Source organism: Heloderma suspectum, chromosome 5 (genome assembly GCF_057233095.1).
Source record: "Heloderma suspectum isolate Gila_16-S chromosome 5, 16-S_ref, whole genome shotgun sequence".
NCBI lineage: Eukaryota > Metazoa > Chordata > Lepidosauria > Squamata > Helodermatidae > Heloderma > Heloderma suspectum.
The window spans coordinates 166,729,340-166,757,262 of record NC_139462.1 but is presented as its reverse complement, the minus strand read 5'-3'; the positions used below and the strand labels follow the sequence as shown (position 1 = coordinate 166,757,262).

General features: G+C 41.8%; 1 protein-coding gene across 3 annotated transcripts in view; it reads left to right on the top strand.

Annotated features, from left to right (window-relative positions):
* The first annotated feature begins 6,850 nt into the window (after positions 1 to 6,850).
* The window catches only part of CNOT10 (CCR4-NOT transcription complex subunit 10), a 30,408-nt gene continuing 9,335 nt past the window's right edge, over positions 6,851 to 27,923 (top strand). Inside the window, exons 1-14 of one of the 3 annotated variants that reach the window (XM_084858253.1) lie at positions 6,851 to 7,041; positions 9,024 to 9,118; positions 10,458 to 10,662; positions 11,249 to 11,410; positions 12,932 to 13,082; positions 13,598 to 13,740; positions 15,187 to 15,273; positions 16,143 to 16,226; positions 16,969 to 17,086; positions 19,772 to 19,921; positions 20,876 to 21,078; positions 23,129 to 23,250; positions 24,345 to 24,518; positions 26,170 to 26,250. In XM_084858253.1, the coding sequence (XP_084714379.1) occupies positions 12,953 to 13,082; positions 13,598 to 13,740; positions 15,187 to 15,273; positions 16,143 to 16,226; positions 16,969 to 17,086; positions 19,772 to 19,921; positions 20,876 to 21,078; positions 23,129 to 23,250; positions 24,345 to 24,518; positions 26,170 to 26,250 (1,292 nt within the window). In that variant the 5' untranslated portion in view covers positions 6,851 to 7,041; positions 9,024 to 9,118; positions 10,458 to 10,662; positions 11,249 to 11,410; positions 12,932 to 12,952. Of the gene's footprint in view, positions 7,042 to 9,023; positions 9,119 to 10,405; positions 10,663 to 11,248; positions 11,411 to 12,931; positions 13,083 to 13,597; positions 13,741 to 15,186; positions 15,274 to 16,142; positions 16,227 to 16,968; positions 17,087 to 19,771; positions 19,922 to 20,875; positions 21,079 to 23,128; positions 23,251 to 24,344; positions 24,519 to 26,169; positions 26,251 to 27,923 lie in introns of those variants that run through there. The other 2 variants (XM_084858252.1, XM_084858254.1) reach the window with 2 other exon arrangements.

Sequence of the window (27,923 nt, the reverse complement as noted above, 5' to 3'; positions counted from 1 at the left end):
TTATCTTTACTTTTAAAATATGTTATCATATTCTACAACAAAGTGGTTTTTTTCCCAAGTAAATGAGTCCTACTGTATTTCACTACCTTTAAAGAACTTGTTTTATTATTGTATTTCACTGTTTTTATTGTACTTTACGGTTGTATGACCTTTTTTGTTATACTTATTGTTCACCACCCTGATATCTATTCAGTGAAGGGTGATTTATAAATATTGTAATAATAATAATAATAATAAATAGTGGCACTTATTCTGAATAAATCTGCATAGGATTCCTTTGTAAGGAAATGAGAAGAGCTCAGACTCTGGCAGACCAAACTTACATTTACAATATAAGCTGAAGATAAAGAATTTGAAGAGCAAAGATAAGCCCCAACCATGGACTAAGTTAATCATGACTAACTCAAGTTTTATCTCTATATCCCGCCCCCCTGCTCAGTACCACCTGTAGCTCAATTTCGTGGTTATGCCAGAATGTGAAAAAGGGATGGAACTGGCATTTTTCTGTATTAAAAATGGTGTGTGATATCCGAGATCCTTATAGCTACAGATGTGAGAGTTCAAACACATGGGAGCTTCAGCATGTAAAAAGCATGTGCTCTCCCAATGAGCGATGGCTCCTGTCACAACAATGTGCCCAAAGCAGTGCACAAGCATGGCCTCAAGCTCCTGGTGTACACTCTTGATTTACATGAGTCACTGGAAGGAGTGTAAGAGAGACCATTCTTCTGCACTTCTTTCCCCCTGTAATGTTGTAAGCAGTGGTGCAGCTAGAGCTGGGGCCGAAGTCCAGCCCCCCCCCCCACAGCCCCCCAAATGACCACCTGGGGGGCAGCAGGTGATGAGGGCATCGGGGTAGCAGAAGCAAAAGCCATCTTGGTACTATGATTTAAGTGAGTTTAAAATGCAAAACTGCACATGCTAAGAGTATTTTTTTTTTAAATCACTGTTGGCAAACATATCAGGAATGTAGAAGCAATTGTAAAGCATGGAACGGTGGTGGGAGAAGGAAGATAAATGTTAGTTATCTGCTTCACAACAGCTGTCTAAAGGGCACCCCACCACAAGACTATTATGTCCAGGGTCTAAAATTACTTAGCTGCACCACTGTTTGCAGGGAAAGGGGTGCATTCGCAGTTGGGAGTCAGGGAGAAATCATTTCAGAATTACACTGGGCACCATCACACAAGGATTTTATCATGTACTCATGGTAGGTCACTCATGGAAGTTTGCAGGTCTTTCTCACGATGTTGTCAACCTCCCGGGCACATCCAGTGGTATTTCCCCATTTTTCCATGTTAAAAAGATCTGGAGATAATGAGGTATTTAGATATCCCAGAACCCCCCACTGCTGGGAATGTTCATTGTTGTGCTATTAAACAGCCACTAGATGGTGGTGTTTCACTGAGAACTATGGAATACAGAAAATTAAAAACTTCCCTTCTCAGCAATCAAGTAGTTACAGTCTGGATGCCCATGGTAAATGTGGAAAGGCTCCACAATGGTAGGACTGCAGGGGGTTTCTTTAATGGAGAAACACCCACTATCTCTGGCATGCCCAATTCCCTGCACTTATAAAGATTGCACTCCAGAATCCTTTGCACTATGACAGGATGTTCGGAGCGGTATTCTCACTCAGAAGGGGACACCCTTGTCCTGCTGAATCAGGCAATTTTCACCTCTCTATCCTCCTTTTTGTTGTTATCTCTAGATGAGCTTCTGAGCTTGTCTGAAGAGGGGTGGGAACAGGGCTGGAGAGGCCACAAGATACTGTGTATTCTAGTCTCTTCTTTCCTCTCCCTTCCCTCTTCCTCTCCCCACTTTTTCCTCTCCCCAAAGATGCATGTGTGACTTTGGGAAGCAGCCATGCAGCCACCGAGGGTTTTTCCACAATGGCTGCAAGGGGGCAGGGCAGGTATGGTGTCGGGGTCGGAAGAAAGAGTCCCCCTGCAAAGGTCGTAGCAGGGTCTATGGCCTTGAGAGGAGGACTCTGAAAAATCCTATGGTCCCTAGGACCCTCTCCCTGGACCACAGGATTTTGCCCTGACTGGTCTTACAGGGGGGGCTTCCTTTAGACAGCCATGTGTATTACTTCCGTTTTGAAGCACACAATTAACATTTCTCTTCTCCCCTTTCCATGCTTTACAACTGCTTCTACATTCCTGATTAGTTGAGAACAACCCGCCCACACACATACACACAGTTTGCCAACCCTAATTTAAAAGAAATTTAAAAAATACTCTGAGGGGGTGCAGTTCCACATTTTAAACTCACTTAAATCATAGCACCATCATGGCTTCAGGAATAAAATTGAGTTTGGTTCTGTTGCCCTGATGCTAAATAAATTTACATGGGAATTAACATTTTTGTTGCCGAAAAGACATTTTAAAGTCAAATTAATAAAATGAGCATCTGTTGCCATGTACAGGTCCAGCCAGCTAACTAGGATGCTATGATTACCTGATGGGTCCCAGCATGCTCATACCAGCCCAGGTGTCAATGCCAGCAGGCCTGTTTGCTGTTGCCTTCATCATCTGCCACTCTCTGGATTGTCATGGGGGTGGAGTGCTTCCAGAGCTGTAGGCCTTAGATCATGGCTCCAAGGTCTGGCCCTAGCTGCCCTGAGTGCAAGGGGGGGGGGCAGGGAAATTACTTAAACGATGTAGGATATTAAATCCTCAAGCAAAAGATCATAAGCATGAGATTTAATTATCATGAGGTATAATTTTCCATGCTACCAACTAAACCAGGATGTAACTCTACTGACATTCACTGAGTCACATATTAATCAATGTTACTAGGATGAGACTTTTGACTCCTATCTTTCCCCACCTCGCAATGCTTGTAAAAGATAATCAGGGAAAGTCATTTCATGATTCATTTGCCCTGTTTCAGTCAGTCCTAACATAATACATTTTTGGGGGAAGCAAGACGGAAGCTTCTGAGCTGATTGGTTTTTTGAGCCAGACATACGGCCCAGGAGAATGGCCTCTTCAAGGGCTATTAGCTGAGCTTTGCTTAAAGCTTCCTTTATATCTGAGCTGTCTCGTCATGGTTACAGTTGGCTACAACTGGGTTGTTAATTCTGCTTTCTGGCTCATTTGCAACCAGAGAGTAGGTATTTGGGGTTTCTGTGATGGCTAGAATTTCTCATCATATATGCTCAGAAACAGTTCCTGAACTAGGAACTGGTATGGTGTCCCAATCTCCATGTAAAGGGAGCTTTATTAGGAACCGTAAATCCAGCAATCTGGTGTTTTTCTCCCCTCCTTTGTCCAGCTGGTCCCCTGCAATCTCCAGTGAGATTCCAACCACAAAGCTGCTTTCAGACAACATTGGTCTGTTGCATACTTGACTTTACTAGCCTTGTCACAGTTAATTGGATTTGTGACATGGTCAGATGTTTATTTCTTGACTCCCCTTTCCCCTCCTTTCCCTCCCACAATACACATATATTCTGGCACCACAAAAGTGTGGAACTGCAATATAGGGCTCCTAAGACATTCCACACACATAGCCAGCAGTGTACAAGTACAGTTAGCTTTATATTTTATGTATTTGTTTAAGTATAATACTTAAAGCTTTCATTTATTGATTGATTTTGTCATTTATATTGCCTGATTATTATTCAGTAGTCAGTAGGAAAGCAAGAAAAGGACGCAATAGGGTCTAAATTACAAAGAGAACAAAGGAGGCAACAGACAGGGGCAATGGGAATGAAGGAACAAGGGATAGAAGAAAGTCTAGTCTGAAACCCTGGAGAGCTGCTGACAGTGTAGAAAATACTGTGCTAGAGGGATGGGTTGTCTGACTAAGTAAAAGGCAACTGCCCATGTTCCTAAAGACATTTTCTTAATATAGGAAATAAAGCAAAGAGACAGTCATCTGGTGCAGAGTACCATGTCTGCCTAGATGAATATAAAGACCTGTTTTGCATGTCATGCTAAGCCATGGTGGGTTGTCACCATGGGTGGTTGCAGGGTGGCTTGGTGTGACATCAACCCACGCTAAGCCATGGTGGGTTGTCACCATGGCTTATTTTCTCTCCGTGATCGTGCAAACTTGCCCAGTGCCTGCACAGGCTGGATTTCTCTGAACTTAGATAGGGGAAGAAATCTCATTCCTCAGCTCTGCAGCAACCTAGATGGTAGTTGCTGCGCCTAATTTTTTAGGCACCAGTAGCTACTGGAGACTTAGGGGGTTCTTGTTGTTTTTACATAGATGCCTGTGTGTGCGTGTGTATGTGTGTGTGTACAAGCAGATAGATGGCTACAAATAACATTCGAATTCTGATTACATTTACAGTTTAAATAATAAATGAAAAGATTTTATTAAACCACGTTAACCTGCAACATAATGCCATCTAGTGGCAAAGCCCTTTAAATAAAACTGTAATAAATGTGCAGTTAAATTATCTATTTAATTGTTTTATATGCCTGTTCTATGGCAGAGACTGTTTGGATAGGAATCCCCTCCCTTTCCCCTACATGCCCTGTTGGAGATAAAGGAACCTTGAAAACAAATCTGTTCACAAGCCAAGGATTTGCTCAGATCTCCTGCCTTTTATGGACATGTCAGTACCATAAAATCACCTTCTGTTCCAGCCGTATACGATCTCAGATATTTTTGCAGGATAACTAGGCAGTTGCAGTTTTGCCAAGCCTATCTGTCTATGCTTCCCAGGTGCTCCATTAAGAAATTGCCCAGGTGTTGTCCTTTTAAAAATGCAGCTCATCATTATCTCATTGGCTGTCCAAGTTCCTATATTTTAATGTTTCTTGGGGTGCAATCTTATGCATGTTTAGACAAAAAAAGTCCTACAATTCCCAGCATGGTGTTGGTTGTTCCTCACGATACCTGAGAGAAGGAAGAGAGATTTACTCTTCCTCTCACATCTTTAGGAACAGTGCGTTAAGATACAGGAGATGACACAGCATCTGGATTCCTGTCTTGGAGGAGTCCCCAAACACCTGATTCTCAGCATGGTAAAGGGTTGTCAGTTATTTTTAAACTAAATACCTTTACTGAGGGGGAAAAGGCAAAATATACCTCTGGAAAAAGAAGTGGCACAGAACTAGGAACTACATTAACAGTGCAATGTGATGAATCCGGCTATTGTGGTAATATCAGCACCTGGGCTGCCATGAGCATGACAAGCTGATGCTAGGTCACCATAGTATCCTTTCTTATTTTAAAAAAATATATCATTGTCAGGAAGCAGCCAACCAGGCATGTACATGATTATAGATGCTCCTGTTATTCATTTTACTTTTTAAAATATATTATCCCTTTTGACAACAAAACAGTGTTTGTTCCAAAGTAAATGTATTTAGCATCAGGGCAGCAGAAGCAAACTCGTTATTCCTATAGTCACGATAATGTTATGATTTAAATGAGTTTAAAATGCAAAACTGCATATGCTACATAGCTACATATCCATCAGGGTTGGAAAACAGTTTTTTGAGTGAGAGGTTATTCTTAACATGTCAGGAACGTAGAAGCAGTTGTACAGCATAGATTGGTGGAGGTGGTGGTGTGAATGAAGAGAATAGACATGTTAGGTGTATGCTTCCCAACTGCAATAACACCCTTGGAGTGCAAGGCTGGCTGGGGAATGCTGGGAGTTGCAGACCTTTTCTCTGTCTAAACATACATAGGATTGCACCCTTAACCATCTAAAGGGAAGCCCCAGTAAGTTGTTGTTTATTCGGTCAGTCACTTCCAACTCTTCGTGACTTCATGGACCAGCCCACACCAGAGCTTCCTGTCGGCCATCGCCACCTCCAGCTCCCCCAAGGTCGAGTCTGTCACCTCCAGAATAACATCTATCCATCTTTCCCTTGGTCGGCCCCTCTTCCTTTGGCCTTCCACTTTCCCTAGCATCAACATCTTCTCCAGGGTATCCTGTCTTCTCATTATGTGGCCAAAGTACTTCAGTTTTGCCTTTAAGATCATTCCCTCAAGTGAGCAGTCTGGCTTTATTTCCTGGAGCATGGACTGGTTTGATCTTCTTGCAGTCCAAGGCACTCTCAGAATTTTCCTCCAGCACCACAGTTCAAAAGCATCTATCTTCCTTTGCTCAGCCTTCCTTATGGTCCAGCTCTCGCAGCCATAGGTTACTACGGGGAATACCATTGCTTTAACTATGCGGACCTTTGTTGTCAGTGTGATGTCTCTGCTCTTCACTATTTCATCAAGATTTGTCATTGCTCTCCTCCCAAGAGGTAAACGTCTTCTGATTTCCTGGCTGCAGTCAGCGTCTGCAGTAATCTTTGCGCCGAGAAATACAAAGTCTGTCACTGCCTCCACGTTTTCTCCCTCTATTTGCTAGCTAGCCCCAGTAAGACCAGGGTCTAAATTTACCTGGCTGCACCACTATTAGGCTATGAGTATTCAGCAGCAGCAACGTAAAAATATACTTTGCACAGACACTTGCATTTATTGTTTACTTCCTATGTTTTAGGGTGGAGCCTTGGCATTCAATGATAAGAAAAAAGGCCCGGGAGCTAAACTCCGGCTCGAGTTATGCCCGGACTACGACAATAGCCCTACCCCATGCATGACAGCGGAATCAGCTAAGGCGCATCCGGGACTCCGCCCAGCTAGGCGAGGCAGCGCTCCCGCTCACTTAAGCTTTGAAAGATCCTGAGCCCGCCCACTGCGGGGGCTTCGCCGCGGCATCATCACGCTGCAGCCAGCGAGAGGACGTCCTCGGCCTAGAGGGGCGCCCTCTGCCCTCCCACTGCGGGGGCTTCGCCGCGACATCATCACGCTGCAGCCAGCGAGAGGACGTCCTCGGCCTAGAGGGGCGCCCTCTTCTTCTGAACCCGACCCGGAAGCAAAGGACGGTCTCCGTCAAAAGGTGAGGGGAGAAATTAGCTGTGTTTCGCCGCCCCCGGTCTTCCTCCGGCCGGCGCGTCTGAGGCGGGGCCCTTGCGAAGACGGCTGAGAACGCGCCGCCTGGGGAGGCTTTAAACTATAACGCTCTCGCGCGCCCGCGAGACCTTCCGGCGACATCCATGGCAGCGGACAAAGGCGGAGGTGAGGACAAAGGGGCGCTGTCTCCGAGAGGCGCGCGGTTGTTCGCGGGGCTACTTGTTTTCCCTCCGCGGGGGCGGGGGGGAATGGCCCTCCGCGGCGGCGGCGGCGGCGGAATGATACGTCACTCGCGGTTTCTCGGTCTCGATTGTATGCAGAGCCTCTGCCCACATATCCCTCCGCAGGGCTTAGGGCCGGCCGGCGGGTTGGTTGGCCAGGTGCCTCTTGGCCAGCAGGTAGCCAAGAATTCTCAGCGATGGGGTGATGATGATGATGATTGAAGGAGAGGCGACGGATGGGGGAAGAGACGGGCGCTGGAGCCCGCGTCCCTTTGCCAAGCGCGAAATGCAGTGGTTGGTGCGGCTTGAGAAGAAAAGGACAAGTGCAAAAGGAGGCTAAAGTTGCAGTCTGCTCTAAAGTCTGCTCTACTCCCGCCATAGGAGAGTCCTGACCAAACATAAATGAAAGTGCGGACGTTGAGTCTTGGAGAAGAATTTCAAGTCTGGTAACACTGTACAGACTGTTGCAAGGCAACATCCCAACAGCATTGCCCGCTTAAAGAAAATGCTGCCTTCTTGTGAGGCAGGCTGACTTGCTCTGGAGCAGGATTTTTAAAATATACATTTCCTGCTTTTTACAGCCTGCCTTTTTCCATCATGGAAATTAAGTGGCATGCCTGAGGGTTTCCTATCCAGGCAGTGGTCAAACCCAGAATTGCTTGGCTTGAGCTCCGTTGCTGCATCATGTGCTTTCAGACTATGCTGTGGGTGTCTCTGCAGATCACCACTGCAGTGTGGCTTTCTCATAGATGGCAGGCTGCTTTGGGCACCATCATTTAAGAGGCAGAAGGAGATAGTGAACAATTGTGGTCTCTCATGATGCTTCTTGTGTGACTAGTTTTCCACAGGAACTGAGCATGGGCCTGATGATCCCCTGTGATAGTGTGGTGGGTTGTGTGGCACAGTGACTCTTGACTCTCTGTGAGGACTTTGCAGATATAGTGACCAAGTGCAGTATAAAACAGGAGTACTCAGTATACCAAAGAGCTGTGTCTGGCAGATGCAGTCTTCCAATTTTAGGAGTATTATACCATGATACATTCCACCTGTCACCATCTTGTCACTGTACAGAACCAATAAGTGTTCAGAAGCCATTTTCTTTCTTGTTTGTCATCTATCTTCTGGTTTTCTGTGTGTGTATGGTTGTGCCTATGAATACTTCAGTGACTAAATCACTAAACCCGAAGCGTTTTTTCTGGGTGTCTGTTGCTCAGGCATAATATGCTTGGGGTTCACTCCACTTTTAGACTACATACCTTCGCACTCTAACCAAAATCCATATTGGGGCAATATCTTTATTTGGCCAACCCAAAGGTCACAAAACAGCATGTAGGTTTTTGAGCTCTCCAGAATTCTTCATCTGGCTAGGGGGGAAACAAAGTAAAGTGTGTGTATAGGGGGTGGGGGCAACATGGAGGGTGCTGGTTTGCTTATATCCTGTTTGTGGACTTCCCAGAGCCATCTGATTGGCTATTGTGGGAACAGAATGCTGGACTAGGTAAGCCTTTGGTCTGATCTAGCACGGCTCTTCTGTTTGGTAATCTAGATGTAACCGAGGCATGTGTAACAGAGGCCAGAATGGCCTCTTCAAAAAACACAAATGCAGCCTAAGTTGGAGAAAAGCATTCCTGGGCACAGCTGCCACCTGAACCTGAAGGAGCAATGCTGAATCCAGGAGCACTCCCAAGCTTTGAACTTGATTTTTAAGGTTGAAATCTACTTGTCTTGTTGGCTGTAAGGTGCCAAGCAAGCCCTGGTAAGTCAAACTTTTCAGTTGCTCCTTGAATTATTTGTTCAATCGATAGCTGTTAAATGTCATAAGGGCATGAGCAAGAGGAATTCAGTATGAATGAAACTTTTTTTTAGAATGGTTTTAAAATATGATCAGAGGGAACTATTGCTTCTAACACTTAACTTGTCTTGCAGATCAGGGAACAGAGAAACATGAAGGAGCAGGCACCTCTTCTGGGATCACTGATCAAGAAAAGGAGCTATCAAACAATGCACTGCAGGCGTTTATGGTAAGGTAATTCTTAAGACAGTAAATAACGCATCCTAGTTTTTTAGCATATTATATTAGCTCAGTGAAAGTTACATGCAAAGTAAGAGATTCTTAAGTCCACGTTAGGCTAAATATCTTAGCTGAAGTTGCAGGAATACCATAACAACATGTTAGGTTTCACTAAGTAATAATAACTTTTATTATGAATTTGTTGCATGTGTTATGGATTTGCCCATGTGGAGGAAAGGTTCCATACTACCTTCCTGTCCTCCCTTTTCCACATGAAATAGCCAACTCCACTTTGTGTTTAGTGATGACCAATGTTAAACCATGATTTCAGTATCTCCATATCCACTTAGACCCTGAGGGTGGCTCCACACTTTGAAACACACAATTGCTGTAGGTATGCTGATGTTATATTGGTTTCCTGCAGAGCAAATGTAGTGTTGATAACATTCCCAGGTCTCTAAACATGCCTGAACTCTAAGCATGGCAGGAACAGTATACCCCATACCATGTACTGTAGTTTTAAATATGGGAATATGTCCATTAACATTTTGTGATAGACATGATTACTGGAGGTTAGGGATGAGGGAGAAATTTATTTGGTTTGTATTTTAATGAGAACTTGCCTAATTTTGCACTTTCAAACCAATACATGAATTGAAACTCAGTTATCCTTCAAAATTCGCACTTGTCTGAATTTTGCAATAGTTCTCCCATTAAAATGTGCATACAAAAATGTGTATATTGGGAAAAGTGCACATGAAAATAATATGCTAGTAAATTAACATTAAAAATGCATTTTATTAGGAAATGCGCTTGCAAAATATGTGAAAATTAGGTAGAATTGCAAACAAAAATGCATGTACTCGAAGAAATGTGCAAAAAAACCCATAAAAATCTTTGTGTAAGTCTTTTTTTAATTCTCCAAATGGGGGTTGAACACAATTTCAGATTGGAAACATTCTCAAAGCTGAACTTAAGGTTGGAAAAATGAGAGAAACCAAAATGGTCAGATTTGCTCATTCCTACTGGTGGTACAGTGTTTTTCATAGCAAACAAAAGTCTCGAGCTGCTGTGATTTGGAGAGGGGCTGCATGTCTCACAGGTGGGCACTGCTTCTTATAAAGAAGTTCCAAAGTTCCGCTATGTGCAGAACTCCCGCAACTTTTGGTCCAAAGTTTTTATAAGAAAAACGCTATTCTACTGATATTACTATTGTTGTAGGAAGTCAAACTGGCTGCATTTGGACATAAATCTCCCAAACTGTTACATTACATTTTTATCCTGCCTTTTCTCCAAGGAGCTCAAGGTGGCGTACATTGCTTTCTTCCCCAATTTTATCCTCGCAACAGCTTTGTGCAGTAGGATAGGCTGAGAGATAGTGACTGGCCCAAAGTCACTCAGTCAGCTTCATGGTTGAGTGAGGATTTGAACTTGGGTCTCCCCAGTCCTATTCCAACACCACAATGGCTCTCATGGTTTGGAGGATCCGGAACAAGCTGTATGCTCGTGCACTCTCCTCCCTTCATGTGTTTGGATTAATGAAACACTTCTTAGGTAAGCAAGCCGCAGTTGGTGGTGACATCCAACCCAGCAAACTTGTTTCTGATATAATCCTGGTTTCATATCCTGGTTTGGGGGAAGTCAGCCAGTTTCCTTGTTTGGATGTTGTGGGATACTGCTTAAGAAACTAAGGGTGCAATACTTTGCATGTTTAGACAACAAGTCCCACAACTCCCAGCATTCCCAGCCAGAATGGCTGGCTGGAAAATGCTGCTAGTTGTGGTACTTTTTTCTGTCTAAACATGCATAGGATTGTGCCCTAAAATAGCTTTGTTAAAGTGAGGAAGGATGATGAGGTAAGATGGGAGTTCACAAAGATAAAGCTTGTTCCAGGCTGATTCATCCTGGTTTATTGGATCAGTCTGAACTGTGTCATTTAACAAGCCAGAAAACATATTAAACATAACATGTAAAGGGAGGGGGGATGATGCACATGGCTCGTTTCAGATGGGAGAAGGTGGCATCAGACTGCGGTCTGGTGTATTTGCTAAATTAGTAGCAAGTGCATTGGCATGCTAAATTACTTTTTGACTTTAAAATGTATCTACTCAAACCTTGTATTTTTAATTGATACTTACAGGCTGGAAACTATGATGCCTGTCTGCAATACCTTAGCTGCTTGCAAGAAATAAACAAGGATGATTATAAAATAGTTTTGAACGTGGCAGTAGCAGAGTTCTGTAAAAGTAATCAGACAACAACAGATAACTTGAAGCAAACACTTAACCAGCTGAAAAACCAGGTATTGTCTTGTTTGTTTGCTTGTTACGAAGATTTTTTTTTTTGCAGTAGCTTTCGCTCTCTTTGTAGTTAAGAGCTCCTTGTAATGTGCACAGATGTTTCTCAGCACCTGTAATCCTACAGAAATGATCACTTCCAGAAAGGAAGGGAATCTTCAGGACATTGCACAGAGTTGTGTGCTGTTTTCTTCTGTGGTTAAGCTTTTAAGACCAAAAGCAGCTAGGGTAGGCAGGTCTCCACTTTAAAATCACCCCCTTCAAAATGCACTTTCATCTATGGATGGAAAATAAATGGTGCCTCCCTTTAACATCTAGCTTGTCCCTTAGCCTCCTTCTGATTATAGGTGAATGGTTCAGAGTAAATATAAGAGATTGGAATGTTAATTGTCTAAGTCTGTGGTCCTGTGCACACTTGGCCCACTGAAATCAATGGGACTTAAAAGTAAACATGGATAGGATGGATGGCATGGGTCAGGTTTTAATGCCTTGGGATTTCTGGAATTGCATGTGCAGGTACTTAAGGGACCTACTAATCCTTTAGTCAATCCAAACGGTATTTTACTCCACTAAATGAAACTAAACAGAGGCATAGCCTACTCTGACTGGCAAACAGGCCTTATTCATAAGCCTAGAAGTTGATAGTGAGATCCTTGCTCTCAGTCTCCTCTTCTGTTCTTGAGAATTGTTTTGTGTCCTTCTGGAATGAGAGAGACAGCATTTGGTGGCCTTGGGCTAAACACAGCTCTGTGAAGAGTGGTTCTGATTTTTCAGTTTCCCAACCAGAGGCAAAACCCAATATTGGCTGTGTCTGCAGGATTTGTACATGGATGGTTTGAAGGCTTGATGCACCTTCCTCACTTTTTCCCAAAGGGGCCCTTCAGCAAAACTAGTTGCTAACCTAAGCTTTAAGGTGAATAGTTGGGATGGATAAACAATAATTTGTTACGTTTGTTTGAGCTTTTTAAAAAAGAGAGAAAAAATGACCAGAAAAAATAATGGTCACTGCTGAGTACTCTGCAATAATGTAATGGCCTTAAATTAGAATTGATTCAGAAAATTAACGGAGAGTAAAATGGATATCAAGATGTCCCATTCACGAGCAATACATTTAGTCCTGCCTTCCCTGTTGATAGATATTGCTTGCACATCTGAGCCAACTATGTGATGGAAAAAACTCAGGCTGCTACATAATTGCAATACCTATGTGAGAAGCATAGTCGTGTGAAACTACTCCATTAAAGCTTCCTTGCTGTTCACTTCTGCAACTAAATATTTATACAGTATATGTTTTACCATTACTAGAAACTGAAATAACACCAACGTTAATTATCTTCTTGTATTGGTATGTTATGGGATGCTTCAGGAAGCCTTAGCAAGTTGAGTTTTCTTAGGCTTTTATATGAACCAATCTGTAGCGCAAACTGTTGTAACTAAACTCCATTTTCATGTTGTGGTCTTCAGTATAGAAATGGGTCGAACAGGACTGTGTTGGTGTAATTTCCCCCTTCCCCCTGCCCCTACAGGTTCATTCAGCTGTTGAGGAAATGGATGGCTTAGATGATGTTGAAAACAGCATGCTGTACTACAATCAAGCTGTTATTTTGTATCATCTGCGGCAGTATACTGAAGCAATAATAGTTGGAGAGAAGCTTTACCAATTCATTGAACCTTTTGGTAAGTTTACAGAGGAGCAAAAGGCTCCTGTTCCTATTCTTATTGCAGGCAAATTTTGGTTGATACAGTTACATATGTTCGTTATAATTAGAAAAAGGAAATATACTTTTATACGGAGAATTCTACATGAAATGTATGTAGTCCAGGCAAGTTGTTCAATAACGAATACAGAGCATCTTTTTCTCAGATGGCATGTAAAGATGGCATAATCACAGGAGCAGGTGAAGACAGCTGTTCATGTTCAGCTTCTGAACTTGGGCATAAAGAGAAGTTTTTAGAATCTAATGTATAAGTGATATACACTTGCGTAAGTTCTGGTTGGTTGCATTGAATGCATTGCAGGGTCAATATATAACCTGAAAAAAATGCATGAGTGAGTTTTCTTTTCATAAGCAATTCCAAAATATGATCTGTATTTGTGACAGAAATTTAGCATCCTCTGGGAATGGTTTTATATCCCATATATTGAACCCCCTCAGGGGGAAACACTAAATGTTTGCTCTTTTATTTTCTAGAGGAAAGGTTTGCCCAGGCAGTGTGCTTTCTGCTTGTAGACTTATATCTGCTGACTTGCCAAGCTGAGAAAGCCTTGCATCTGCTTGCTGTACTGGAAAAAATGATTTCACAAGGTGGCAACAACAAAAATGGGAAAAATGAGGTGGGTCTAGGAGAACACAGTAAAAATGTAATAATTCAAGTTTTGTCAAGCCTAACATTCAACAACCATGTAAAACTATGATGAGGTTTAATGTAGTTTGGATTGGAACTGGTTACATAAGCAAAGGAACTGATTTTGAATGGTATAGGAATCCTTCCCTTCTTGTAGTGAAATTGTCTGCTTTCTGGTGGCATCCTAACAGCTGGCTTTGCATTTTTTTTAACACGGGGGGGGGGGGGACACAGTTCACACAACACAGCACAAATTGTGGGTTAACTAATTAACTCACAATTAGGGATGGGGAAGAATTTCTCCCTGAAACTGCGGGGGGCCGAGTGCCAACGCATTCGGCCCCCCGAAATCGGCGGTGAAATTCTCCGCCCGCCCCGCCCCCGCCCCGGGATGGGACTTAGCTTTCACGAATGTCCCTCCCGGCGGCAGGTCCCGGCGGCGGTTTGTCGGGTCTTCGTCAGGGGCGGGGGCGGCAGCCGGTCTTTCAACCGGCTGCTGCCGCCACCATTACAAGTGCAGTAAAAAAAACAAACCCCATGATAGGCCACGTAACGATTAATGTAGCCTATCACGGCTGACTTTGGAAATCTAGCCGTGATAGGCTATGTTAATCGTTACGTAGCCTATCACGGGGGTGGTGGGTTTTTTTTGTTTTTTTTTCGTGGCTGGGTAGACGGGGTGCTTCTACCCAGCCTGAATTTCGCTGGCGAGGCATGGGGCACCTCCCGCCTGGCCTGAATTTCGGCCGGGCCAGGCGGGGCGCTTCCCCCCCCTCGCATGAACTTCGGGGGGAGAAGCGAAGCGCCTCCCCCCCCACCACAAAGTAAGCTTCGAGGACAGGTAAGGGACTTTCGTCCATCCCTACTCACAATGGCTGGGATGCACACTGCCTGCGAGCTGTTTCCAATTTGCATAAACAGCCTATAAATGCTCCTCATTCACAGGTGACATCTGAACCTAGAGGTTCTGGGTTGTTTATGGATTAAAACTCAGAGTTAACCTAACAACAAATCATAGGTTAACTCTGGGTTGTTTAACTCATAAACAATCCAGAGTGTCTGAGTTTGGATGTAATGCTAAGAATCTACAAACCAGGTGATCGTAGGTTGTTTATGCAAACTGGAAGCAACTCACACACCGTGTGTCTCCCTGCAAATCATGGGTTAATTGACTCATGATTTGCTGCTGTGGCATGTGAAACATGTTGGGATGTGTTGGTTTTGAAGGTCACAGAGCCCATTTCATATGCCTGTCAACTGTTTGCCATCAAGCAAGAAGCAACTGGTTTTTTGGCAATGTCTTCAGTAACGTGATTAGGGTAGAGGAATACTCTTTCATGAGAAGATGTTTTAGGAGCTATAGAGTATATTTATGTAACAAATATTTATTGGTTTCAAAAATTGACAATTGTTTCACCTCTCAATTTGTGATCAGACAGGTAATAACACTAGTAAGGAAGCTTCCAATCACAAAGCTGAAAGTGGAACCCTGACAGAAGCTGCTAAATCTAAAATACATCAGGTAAGACTAAACCTAGGATTCTTCTCATCTTTTCCTCTTACCTGCATATATTTAATGTCATTTGAGAAGACACTGTGTGCATTTAAAAATTGCCCCAGAGCTAGTTAATATGTATGAGCGAAGTGTTTATTTTCTCTTCATAGTCCTTCCTGTGTATATACTGCAGGAGTGGTGGTGGTGTGAATTGGAGTGTGTATGTAAGCAGTTTGCTGGAGCCAGTCATTGTTTTGGTAGTCACGGCTGTCCTCTTTCCAGTTGCTGTGACTGTGGAAATGGCTGCTAGCCTCTTAACTGTATCCATGTATTGTATCAGTTCACAACAGTGTTTCTTTACATGTTCCCATACACTGGAGGCATTGCATGGATAAAATATGCATCTACCTTGGATGTGTGAACTAGTTCTTAGTTTTAATACTAGAAATGTTCACCCATATTTTGTAAGCATAATTAAAAAGAAAAACATTTTGCTCTGCACTTTACATTTTCTATTCTGGGAAAAGCTTATAAGGCTGAAATCCTGTAGACACTTACCTGAGAATATGTCCCACTAAACTCCGTGGGGCTTACTTCTGAGTAAACGTGTATAGAATTGAACTGTAAGAAATTATACAGATGTTTAGATGGGCCTTAAAGTGCTAGTGCGCTACTAACGTTAATTGCCAGCATTGTTTAGGATATATTTCTTGAAATCTGTTCTTAAAACATTCTGATTTGACTTTACATATTCCATTTGGAACACTTGTGTTTGATCAGTAGTACTCATTCTTGTCACAGTATAGTGTATCACATGGTACCCAAAACAATGTAATTTCTGAGGCTGTCACAGTTTTAGTTCAGTATTAATGAAATTGCTTATTAATTTTTAACAGTATAAGGTGCGAGCCTATATTCAAATGAAGTCTCTAAAAGCATGCAAGAGGGAGATCAAGTCAGTTATGAATACAGCTGGAAATGTAAGTACCCATGACTGCTGTCATAATAGTCACATAGCTTTGTGTTTCTAGAAGAGTCCAACGCTCATTTCATTATATTACTTGATGGGCAGATCATGACGTTGAGGAGAGGATCTGAAACAAAAGAAGATTTACCTCATTTGGAGATTTGAGAACCATCAATATGGTTAAGACTTTTCTCCCTGTGAAATGAGCATCTTTCCTTGACTGCCTTCTGATTTTGAATTGTTCTGCTGTTGTTCATATTCATCTAGTCTATACATCTGCTGTAGGACTTGGCACGTTAAGTTAGCTTATTGAGTGTTAATTGACTTTGTAGACTATATTCTTCCATAATGTTTCATTTAAATATTAGAACTTGTACATGATGGGGTTTTAGCAGTGGAATCAGAACAGTTCCAAAAGTCCCCTCTGATTCGCATCCCCTTCAGAAGGGCCAGTACCCCAAATACCTTCCCTCCCAGGTTTTCCATTACATCCAGCTCAGCTTCTTCCCTGCAGTTCTGAATTCCTTTTGAATTAAAGGTTTTCCTTTTGTACTCTCCATATTATGAGTCTCTGCTGTGCCAGCAATCCTTCTGGCCACCGTGGGACTCCTTGAAGATGGTCAATGGCTTTCTGGTTCTGGGATGTGCAGTCACTTCTGTGCCTTCTACTTTTCTCATGTAGATAATTGGAGTATCCAACTATACTTCTGTCTCCTTAAAAGTATCAGTAACTATGGCTTTTGTGCTCTTCACAGTCTGCTCCTTCTCTCTTTCTGAAAAGCAACTTTGAGTATTTAAGAGGCAATTATCGGAAAGCAGTAAAGCTGTTGAACAGCTCAAACATTGCTGAACATCCAGGATTTATGAAAACAGGTAAAATAAACTTGTATGTTTGGAGAAACATGATCTCATTTGATACTTTAATTTTCTTTTCCTCAATTAGTGTAAAATGCTTGTGTAGGCAGAGGTATCTCTAGTAGACTTCCTTCTATATTTTTCTTTTTCTCAATATTGGATTATCTTCGAAAACCAACGTTTGATTAATCTGATTGGACTGCTGGCTCCAGAATATTGAACTCTTTAGAAGTGATTGTATTTTCCCTTGTAGTAGTGCTTTCTAATAAGTGTATGTTATATTTGTACATCTTACAAATTTCAGTTTTTTAAACTGGGGTGATTGTCTCTTAACAGACCACTTATATTGGCTTACTGTGCAATTCTGTGAGTGTTGACTTGCATTAAGTCTCATTATATTCAGTGGGGCTTCTCCAATGTGTCTGAATACAGTTGTATCCTTAGACCTGGGCTCCCCACCTTGGTTCCCGTGGGTGACACTGTGCCCATAAACACATCTCTTGGCACCTGCTAGGGGCCCTGCTCCTCCTGATTTTTAATAACTTTTAAAGTAAAAAAAATAAGTGGGAGGCCAGCATACTGCAATGCAAAGTGCCAGCCTCCAGTGCCACACCATCTTCATTTCCAAGAATGCCTCTGGGTACCATGAGCACCACCAGTTTGCCTTCTGTGAAATGGGTGCTTTGTTGTGCTTTGTGGGGGCAAATGTGATTTGGTATTTGTGTCTCAGATCCAATCTCTGCCTTGTACTCAGTTTCTTGGCCAAGTTATGTGTCTCTGAGTCTCCTCAGTTTGTCTTCTGTGAAATAAGTAACGAAGCAGAAAACTCTGGGTTCAGAAAAGCGGTTGTGTGTTTTGGAATTCAGACCCCCACCTACCTTGTACTTGGGTCTTGAGCAAATTATTTTTTTTTTATCCTCACCAGTTTGCCTCCTGGGAAATTGGTGATTTGTGTCTGGCCATGTCCACCATGGTGGCCATTTTGCGAATGGGCAAGCCCCCCTCATGACAGCCATTTTGTGAGAGTGCCTACAACTCATTCTCAAAATTCCAGATTTCCCACTGGCACAAAAGGGTTGGGGGTCCTGCATTAGTCTTACTGATATTTGATGGAGGTTCTGTCATTCCCCCAACTGCTTTTTTAGGGCATTGTTTCCCTGAATCTTGTACGTATTTTAAGTTAATGTATTTGCTTCCTTCTGAAGAGCTTTAAATTCCCAAGCCCACTTTTTCCCTGTGTAACAGCTATTTTGGTTGCACAGTTGAACTTAGACATATTCAAAAGTTTTAAAGTTCCATAATGTATATTGATGATGTACTATCACCTGTGGAACCTAGTCAATCCCTTTCACAGTGTGAATTTGGATTTGCTTATATTTGGTGCATAATGTTGTATAGCTGGTGTTGTCTACGAGTTTTTTTTTCTTGCAAGAAATAGCTGTCATCCTTCTGCAAGTGTTTATATATGAAACATTGAAAGTTTTCAAGTTTGAAACATTGAGAGCTTTCAAATGAATGTGTTCTAAAATGAGATAGGGCAAAGCTATTCTACATCCTGCTGTTCTCAACATGCAGTAGAGAGACTAGGGATGTGCGAACTCACCCCCATCCGGGTTCTCCGGATACCTGCCCTGCCCCTGCTCGCTGGTCCCCAGACCACATTCGAGCTCCTCCCATGCTTGGCGAGCAGCCCACACTCACCCCAGCAGCCTTGTTGAGCTCCACAGTCGCCATCTTTTGAAAAATAAAATGGCCATCACAAAAATGCACATGTCTTTGTATGCGTGAAAATGTGCATTTTGCGAATGTGCATATTCTCATGTGTGAAATGTGCATTTTTGTGAAGGCATATATTTGTGCGCACGCAAAATGCACATTTTTAAAAATGCACATTTTCGCGTGTGCGCAAATATGCACATTTTTGCAATCACCATTTTATTTCTCAAAAAATGGTGACCATGAATCTCAATGAGGCCACTGGGGTGAGTGCAGGCCATTTACTGAGTGCGGGCAAGGGGCGAGCGGGGCCTCGGCGAGCGGGGCAGGCAGGGGTGGTTCCACTGGATTCCCGGACTGAATTGGGCGCCCGCTCCATCCCTAAGAGAGGTTCTTCAAATCTCTTGTTACTCACTATTTAACTAGGTTGTCTAAGGAGAATGCTTAGGGAATGAAATAATGTGTTCTGAAGATAGATGGCCTTATAATTGCCATTAATTCTGTGTAGGTATAATGCATGTTATTTAGGAATCTGTGTGTCCACATGCATAATATGGTCTGTAAAGACAACTGAGGCTTGGCTTTTGTTTTAAGAAGCTATTGTGTTTCTAATTTTATTTGTGGTTAGAAGGAGAGATCTGAAAATGGACAAGAAGTTTCAGCTAAAGCTTGCACGCTAGATGATGGGAGACACATCTAGTGAGGGGCTGCTGTTTAGCTTTATGACTCTCAGATGGTCATTTTTTTACTGACAGACAAAATTTATGGAAGAAATATTAAATATTAAATGTTTAGTCTCTGCAACTAAAAGAAATGCAAAAATAAATACATTCTTCCAATTTTCTTCATTTAAATTTAGGTTTCTTATTTGAGGAATATAGATGTGGGACACTAGTTATCTACTGAGGATGAGCAATCCAAAAAACAAAACAAAAAGATGTTAGCCTCCTTTTAAAGCCCAGAATTTAATTTCTCCCTTTACCTTAGGTGAATGCTTACGGTGCATGTTCTGGAATAATCTTGGATGCATCCATTTTGCCATGGGGAAACACAACTTAGGAATTTTCTATTTTAAAAAGGCTTTGCAGGAAAATGACAATGCCTGTGCGCAGCTTGGAACAGGTGGCACAGATCCAGGTAAGGTAGTTTGATAATAAAATGTGTCATCAGGACTAGCAACTAGATCTATGGACTACAAAATATAAAATTGCTCCCTCTCACAGTTTTTGAAACAGATAAGTGTTGGGTAGCAAAGTGCTCTTTAGTATTATCTTTTTCAACATGTTGCAGTTAAGGAACGGAATACAAACAGTAGAGATCTGTTTCTCCAAAGCATTTGTGTGTAAAGTGATAGCTAAATTTCTTCCAAATGTTGTTTAATTAAAAATCAAAGTAATGCAATGCTGATATATAGGTAGTTAAAGCTGATAGAGAAATCTTGAGAGGGACCATTTGTCTAATAGCTGTGCAAACAGCCAAAGATATACTGGAAATATTTTATTAGCTAAGGTAGACAGTCTATGATCATAAACTGGAAATTGAACTAGAAGTAAATATACTGACAGTGTGAAATGATGAGGTCGTGATGGATGCTCCTTGTATACAGCATATCTTCTTACTTGAAATTAATTCATCCAGAATAACTAACAGCTCTGGTACCATCAGAACCTCAAACCTACATTACATCTGAGTTAGTGCAGACCTTACGGCGGCCAGCTAGCCCTCATAGGTACTTGATCGTATGAATAATCTGCTTGCATGAGCAGCGTAATATCTGTAGTGTAGACTTGGGAAAGAACACAGGAGCTATTTCTGCGGTTAGTAAAGTCATGAAAATAAAGACCATGAACTGGCTTGTATGGCCACGGGCAAGTCATTATTTCTCACAGACACACCCCAAATATAAAATATAAATGGTGACCTACCTCACAAGGTTGTTGTTAGTCCAAACAAAGTGACTTGTGTAAAGCAGTATATTAAATGGTGGTCTTTGGGGTACAGGTTAATTTAAACTGTTCTTTGTCTAGCAGTGTCTTTTTAGTTCTTTCCTCTTATACTTTACAGTTAATGTTACCTGGTTCTTTTTCACAGGTAAAAAGTTCTCAGGACGACCAATGTGCACCTTATTGACCAACAAGCGTTATGAGTTGTTGTATAACTGTGGCATTCAGCTTTTACACATTGGGAGGCCACTAGCTGCTTTTGAATGTCTGATAGAAGCTGTCCAGGTTTATCACTCAAACCCTCGCCTCTGGTTGAGAATAGCAGAATGCTGTATTGCTGCCAACAAAGGAGTAAGACTGACTTTGCAGTTCTTTCTAAAAAGAAATAATTTAAAAGCGCATCAGATATATGCAGTTCTGGGAATTAAATGTATTTAATTCTCCAACCCTTTGTCATATTCACAAAATAATCAGCTGCTTGGCTAACTAGTTGGACAACCTGACTTCTAGGGAAATGCTAATATTTGGATGCATTGAGAAACTATTAAGAGAATGATTGAGTGATTAATTTCCTTCTGATTGTTGAAAAGAGCCATTTTTGCTAAAAGGCAAGTTCAGTTCTTCATCATTTTTTCTTCCATCCTTTGCAGGTGATTTGCAGCTCCCAATTCTTGGTTTGGGGAATAGCTTCTGTGTAATATAGTTAGGTTTGGCTTAAACATAATGCTAGATTATGGTTTAACATTATATGCATGACCAGCAGCGAGCCTCGGGCTCATGCACTCCCCTCGCCTCTTCCTAGTGTGGCTATGAGGAGACTATCAGAAGCAACTGCTTTTAAACTAACCAGAATTTTTCATAGTGTCCGAACTGGGATAACTATTGTTTGTTAATAAGCCAGGTTCATAAACCAGCATTGGATCCTGTCTTATTTAAGCAATGTTTTGTTGATTGTTTGGATGCAACAGAGATCCTTGGTTATTTTAAAAGTGGAAGTGAAAGCTTCTGATCTCCTCACAGCCAGGGGGTGGGAGGGGGAAGTGTACAAGTCTAAGGCTTGGTTGCTGCTTGTGCATAAAGGTCCATAGAGTTAATGCCTAATGGGATGGGAGTTCTAACTGAAGTGGCTGAACTTTGTCAAATAACTGGCAAAACAGTTCTGGAATAATCCCTGTATTATTCAGCCGTAGATTCTGTGTCCACAGAATTTGTTTGGTGACGGAAACCTGAAGAGTTGCTTTATTTCAATCATTAGTCTTGACTGGTAGATGGGAACACTCTACTGGGTTGCAACAGCAGTGCCATCGCCATACAAATAGATTGTAAAAAAATTGAAAATGGGGCTTGACAAATGCTGAGCGGTGGTGGCCAGTCAAAACTTTGTTGTCACCAGCACTTCCCCCTACTCCAAGGGGAGTGGGATCTTGTTGGAGCCCTCATGCTGTATCTTTAAAATGAAGCACACAAGGATAGGGGCAACAGAATTGCCCCTGTAGTCCCACTCCAGCTCAGAGCCAGTAAGGGGCAGTGAAGATGTCCTGGCTGTCTCTGCTTTTGGTTTGTGTGTCTACCCGTAGCCAGCAAGCACAGAGCTAAAACGAAGTTGCAGGTTTCTTCCCATCCTTGGGGCTGGGGAGAGGAAGGGAATCATCCATCCCCCTCTGCAGCTCCTGTGTTGTTGTCATCTCACTTGCCAGAGCATGGCTGATGGGGCAAATGAGATTGTCAAACTCTTGATTATGGCGTTTTGGGGTTAAAGGCAGATTTCAGGACTGAGAAACGTTGAAGACTCCCAATTTAGATGATTGTAAAATTTTATGTTTTGGTTCATCATTCCCAGAACAATGAATACTAACACAACAGGGCACTTGTTCTAGTACTACTGTGGGAACCATTCAGTTTTCCAAAGAGAACCTGGTAAAATGGTAGTGACATGGTAATACAGATAGTACCTTTGAGTTGAATCAGACTGGCAAGTGTATCTGCAAGTAAGAGTTTTATAGGCAGTAAAGGCTTTTCTTTCTCTCATAAAAAACAACCTCTTAAAATTTCAGGGCAGGAAAGGCCATTGCCTGCTCTGCTTTTGACCATGTTGAATTGTTTAGGAGCAGATAGGTTTTAATCCCTATGTAGTTCTATGCAGTGAGTTCTCGAGCCTAGATCTGACCTTGGAATTTGCAGTCTTGTGGGCAGTGTGCGTGCTAGCCTACTTGTAATAATGAATATATTGGAAAATCTCTTTTGTCGAGAAAATACAGAACATAATGCCGGGTGTAAAATGCAGTAAATAGGACTGGGAATGGAAAGGAGGAAGGAGAACATTGAATAGGAGCATGTAAAGAGAATGCCATCCTTTATTTAGCAAATATGCCTTTAATGTCTTCAATATCTTTCCCTCTAGAGTTCAGAACAAGAAACAAAGGGCCTTCCAAGCAAAAAAGGCATTGTACAGTCCATTGTAGGTCAAGGCTATCATCGTAAAATAGTCTTGGCATCCCAGTCTGTGCAGAATGTTGTTTATAAGTAAGTACTTCTGTACAATTTTCTGTTTCTGTTATCTGAAAGGGAAGTTGGTATTTGGCTGGAAACGTGTCCAAACGGCTCTTGCTCGGTGCTGTTTTTATATTTAAGCATATTATAAACTATTGATTTGAAGAAATTATGTGAATAAAAATGCTTTGTACTGCAGTGTCTGTAAGACTGAATTGTGAATGAGAAAAGATACTTTACAATGTCACACAGAGGGCTTCTTTATGTTGAATGTTTATCAAATTTTGGTCCCTCCTATTTACAGAATACACTTTATACTTGGCTTTGGGATATGGAATGGAATCTGAACTAGGAATCTAGTTAGATCTGTTTAGTGAATGATTAGGTAGATTGTCTAACAGCTGTCATAGTTTTGTAAAGAGATCCATGTTTTCAAGGGTAGAGATTAAATAAAATTAACTGTACTTTTTTGTGTTGCATAATTTAAAGCACATCTTCTTAATTTCACTGGTATTGTAGAACTTGAAATGTGTGCCTGATGCTGTCAATCTATCAGGAATCCATATGTACAGGATTTCTGAGATTTCTCTAAGACATCTATCGATCTGTCATACCAGATGGGGAACATGTGGCCCTCCAAATGTTGTTGGACTGCGATTCCCATCACCTCTCACTATTGACTATGTTGGTTAGAGCAGATGGGAGTTACAGTCTCACAACATTTGGAGGGCCATATGTTTCCCATCTCTGTCTATTCAAGCACAATTTAAAACAGGAACATATATCCAATGTTACATTAGAAGACTTGCTCTCATGAAATTGGACTTTCCCATCCCCACTTCCTGCTCATCTCCCCCATGCACCTGCAAATCTGCTCCAGAGGGTCCCCCAACCCTCTGGGGCAGATTTGGGAGCATGTTGGAGGCAGCAGGTTGGGAGAGGGAATCCATTCTGCCAGTGCTGTCCGCTGTGCTGGTGGACCATTGGATACAGTCCAAGGTTTCACATAGAACAAAGCTGCTGTGCATTTGAAATGGGTCTGCCTTTCTAACTTACAACTTCCAAATCCTTGCATATATTAATGTTGTAGAAACTATCAATAGACTCTGTTTGTTTTCCTTTTCGAGTGATGGTCAGTCTTCGGCTATTCCTGTAGCTAGTATGGAGTTTGCCGCAATTTGTCTAAGAAATGCCTTGCTGCTGCTTCCTGAAGACCAGCAAGAGTCAAAGCAGGAAAATGGATCTAAAGTTGGTAACCAGTTGGGAGGGAATGAGAGCAGTGAGCACAATGAAGCGTGCAGGTAAGCGTGACAGTGGATTTTGTTGCTTGTTTCACTAACCTTCTTGCCCACAGCAACTATGAAGTCAGATTCCATAGCTCCAAACAGTGCTATGGTAGTTAAACAAGAGGAAAAGTAGGAGTAATGGAAGTTATTAAAAAACAGATGTGCTGCATGTAAATAAAATCTAGTAAGCAAAATTGCTGTTAAGGGAAGTGCTAAAACTGTACCACTTGGCAATAGCCAACTATTAAAAAAGTACTCTGTTTTCTCGTTTATGTATTTTAACATCTACCTACTGTGAGCAAAGTATACTAAGTATTATAGGTAGGTTGCAAGTTCTGGAGCTATAACCAAATCATAGCAACTTAGCAGTTGTAAATTCTTTGCCATGGGCATCTTACCACCTGTACAAATCAGTTGTGCATGTGTTTTCATCTGCAGTCTTGGAATGAAGATGTCAGCTAAACCTACCTAGTTCAAGAGAAGAAAAAAATGAGCAGTTGCTGTAAATCACAACAATTTGCAATTAAAAAGAAAATTTATGAAAAGCTGGCTTGGGGTTTATAATGTTTTTCTAACAACTGGTCAAAAAAATGTTTGATTCTAACCTGAGTGGAAGAAAGCATTGTATATTGGCATTCCTGGCACTAAAGAACTTGACTTGTTTGCATTTGATTGCCATTAATCCCTCACTTCAAGAAGCTGCACTGATTATATGTGCTCAATTTAAAAAAAAATTGTCAGTTTGATTTTAAAAACTTCTAAAAATTTCATCATTATGATTTAAAAGATAAAAATATGAGATATTTGCTTTAACATCACTATCTCAGTGAAACCTTTTTCTTTTTGCAGACACCTACTTTTTCTCTCTCCTCCCTCCCCCCCACACCCTATGCCACTTAATAATACATGCCCAGAGCCCTAAATTGCTTGCATATTAAGGTAGTCAACAGACTACCTTACATACCTCTTGTATGATCCAAATTTGTGTCTGGCTGGGATGAGAGAGAGGGCTTTTTTCTGTTGCCATACCCAAACTATGGTACTCCCTAAGGGAAGTCTGCCTTTCCCCTTTCCTTGATGGTCTTCTGCTGAAGTGTGAAGAATTTCCTATTTAGGAAAGGATTTTGGCCTCTCTCACCTTCCTTGACAGCTACCTGGTCTTTCTATGACTCCTGAGGTAGTCATTCCACCTTCCTGGATGAATGTGTTTAGATACTTCTAATATTTTTAGCTGCTCATGTTTATTATTTTAATCTGTTGATTTTATCTCCTGCTTGCTCCTCAGTGATAGTTTTGTGTGTTTTTAATGGCATTTAATGTATTTTTTTTAAATTGTACTTTGATATTCTTGAACTTTTAAGAAAGGCGGGATAGAAATGGTTTAAAATATCATGCCTCACTTGCTCCAGCCCAAGGCTGGCTTTTCCCTTTTGTCTTGGTAAAAGGGAAAATAAATACCAATATGTATTTAAAAGATATAGCACTTCTTTCCTTTGCACTCCTAAACATTTGACGCTTTTCTGTCCCCTCTTCAACATGCTTAATTGGGGTGGGGAGGTTCCCTAAACAAATGAGTCACTGTTGCTGGTAGGTGTGAACTTTCTTGATCCTGTTACACTATTTGCTTAAGTGGTTAACATCACTACTCATGCTGTCTTCATTTCAGTAGTAAAAATCATGACGGAGACAAATTTGTTCCTGCTCCACCATCGTCTCCACTGAGGAAGCAAGAATTAGAAAATTTAAGGTGGGTTCTGACACTTCAGAATGTACTACCAAGCACAACTGATTCAGGTGAATCATCATTGCAGTATCTGGGGCTTTCTTTCAGAAGAAAACAAACAAAGTTTGCATTGCTAATTAAAATCAGAGAGAAATTTTGGCCTATTCTAAAGGCTTATGATATTAATATATGCTTAAAGCTTAATTATATCTTAATGGAAACTGCAAATTCAGTAGAGTTGATCCTTCAGGTATCAGACTGCACAAAAAGCATGTAATGAGGTTATCTCAGAAAGATACACTGAGCAGCAAGATAAGTTACCTCCTAGAAGTTGAACAGTACCGTCTCAAACGAACTATAATTAAATACATATTTTGGGTTGCTTTGCCACAGGCCAACTGGCTCCAGAAGAAAGTGACCTTTTCCTAGTATATTCCTATAACACAATCACTGCAGCTGCAGAAATCCACCCCCTTATTTTGTAATGGGGGTTTGGCAGTATTGTTGAAAGACACTAAATTCAAAACTTTTGCCAATATTGGGAATCCTGTCTGGGGTTTTTCCAAAATACTTCCTTTGTGCTGCATGTGTATGTTTGTGACATTCAGGTAGGATCTCGTTCTGTTGAGTTCTATTTAGTGTTTTCAGATCCAGATTTCCATTGAAACAAAACTTGTGTGCTGCAGCTGGTGATCAGAGAGTAATAGGAAAGCAGGGTGGATGTAAAACACAAACATACTAGGTTTTCAGAGGTAGCCACAATGCAGTTATATCTTTGGCTGGAAAAAGTCTGAGAGAAAATAAAGAAAAAGCATTCAAATTTCATAATATAAATCTAGTACTCTTTTATCCAGCTTGTAACATATATACACATTTCAATATAATGGTCCGTGGAGGTTCCCCACCTAGCCCACAGAGGCCCTTTGGAAGCCCTACCCTCTGTAGGAATCCCCGCTGTTATCTCTCATTGTTGTTGTTCAGTCGTTCAGTCGTCTCTGACTCTTTGTGACCCCATGGACCATAGCACGCCAGGCCTTCCTGTCCTCCGCTCTCTCCTGGAGCGTGCTCAAGTTCATATTCATTGCATCGGTGATGCTATCTAGCCATCTCATCCTCTGCTGTCCCCTTCTCCTTTTGCCTTCAGTCTTTCCAAGCATCAGGGTCTTTTCCAGAGAGTTTTCTCTTCACATTAGGTGGCCAAAATATTGGAGCTTCAGCTTCAGTATCTGTCCTTCCAATGAGCACTCAGGATTGATTTCCTTTACGATTGACTGATTTGACCTCCTTGCAGTCCAGGGGACTCGTAAGAGTCTTCTCCAGCACCACAGTTCGAAAGCATCAATTCTTCGGCGCTCAGCCTTCCTTATAGTCCAGCTCTCACAGCCATACATTACTACTGGGAAAACCATAGCTTTGATTAGACGGACCTTTGTCGGCAAGGTGATGTCTCTGCTTCTTACTATGCTGTCTAGGTTTGCCATAGCTTTCCTCCCAAGGAGCAAGCGTCTTTTAATTTCATGGCTACAGTCACCGTCTGTGGTGATCTTGGAGCCCAAGAAAGTAAAATCTGTCACTGCTTCCATTTCTTCCCCTTCTATATGCCAGGAAGTGATGGGGCCAGATGCCATGATCTTAGTTTTTTTAATGTTGAGTTTCAAACCAGCTTTTGCACTCTCCTCTTTCACCCTCAACAAGAG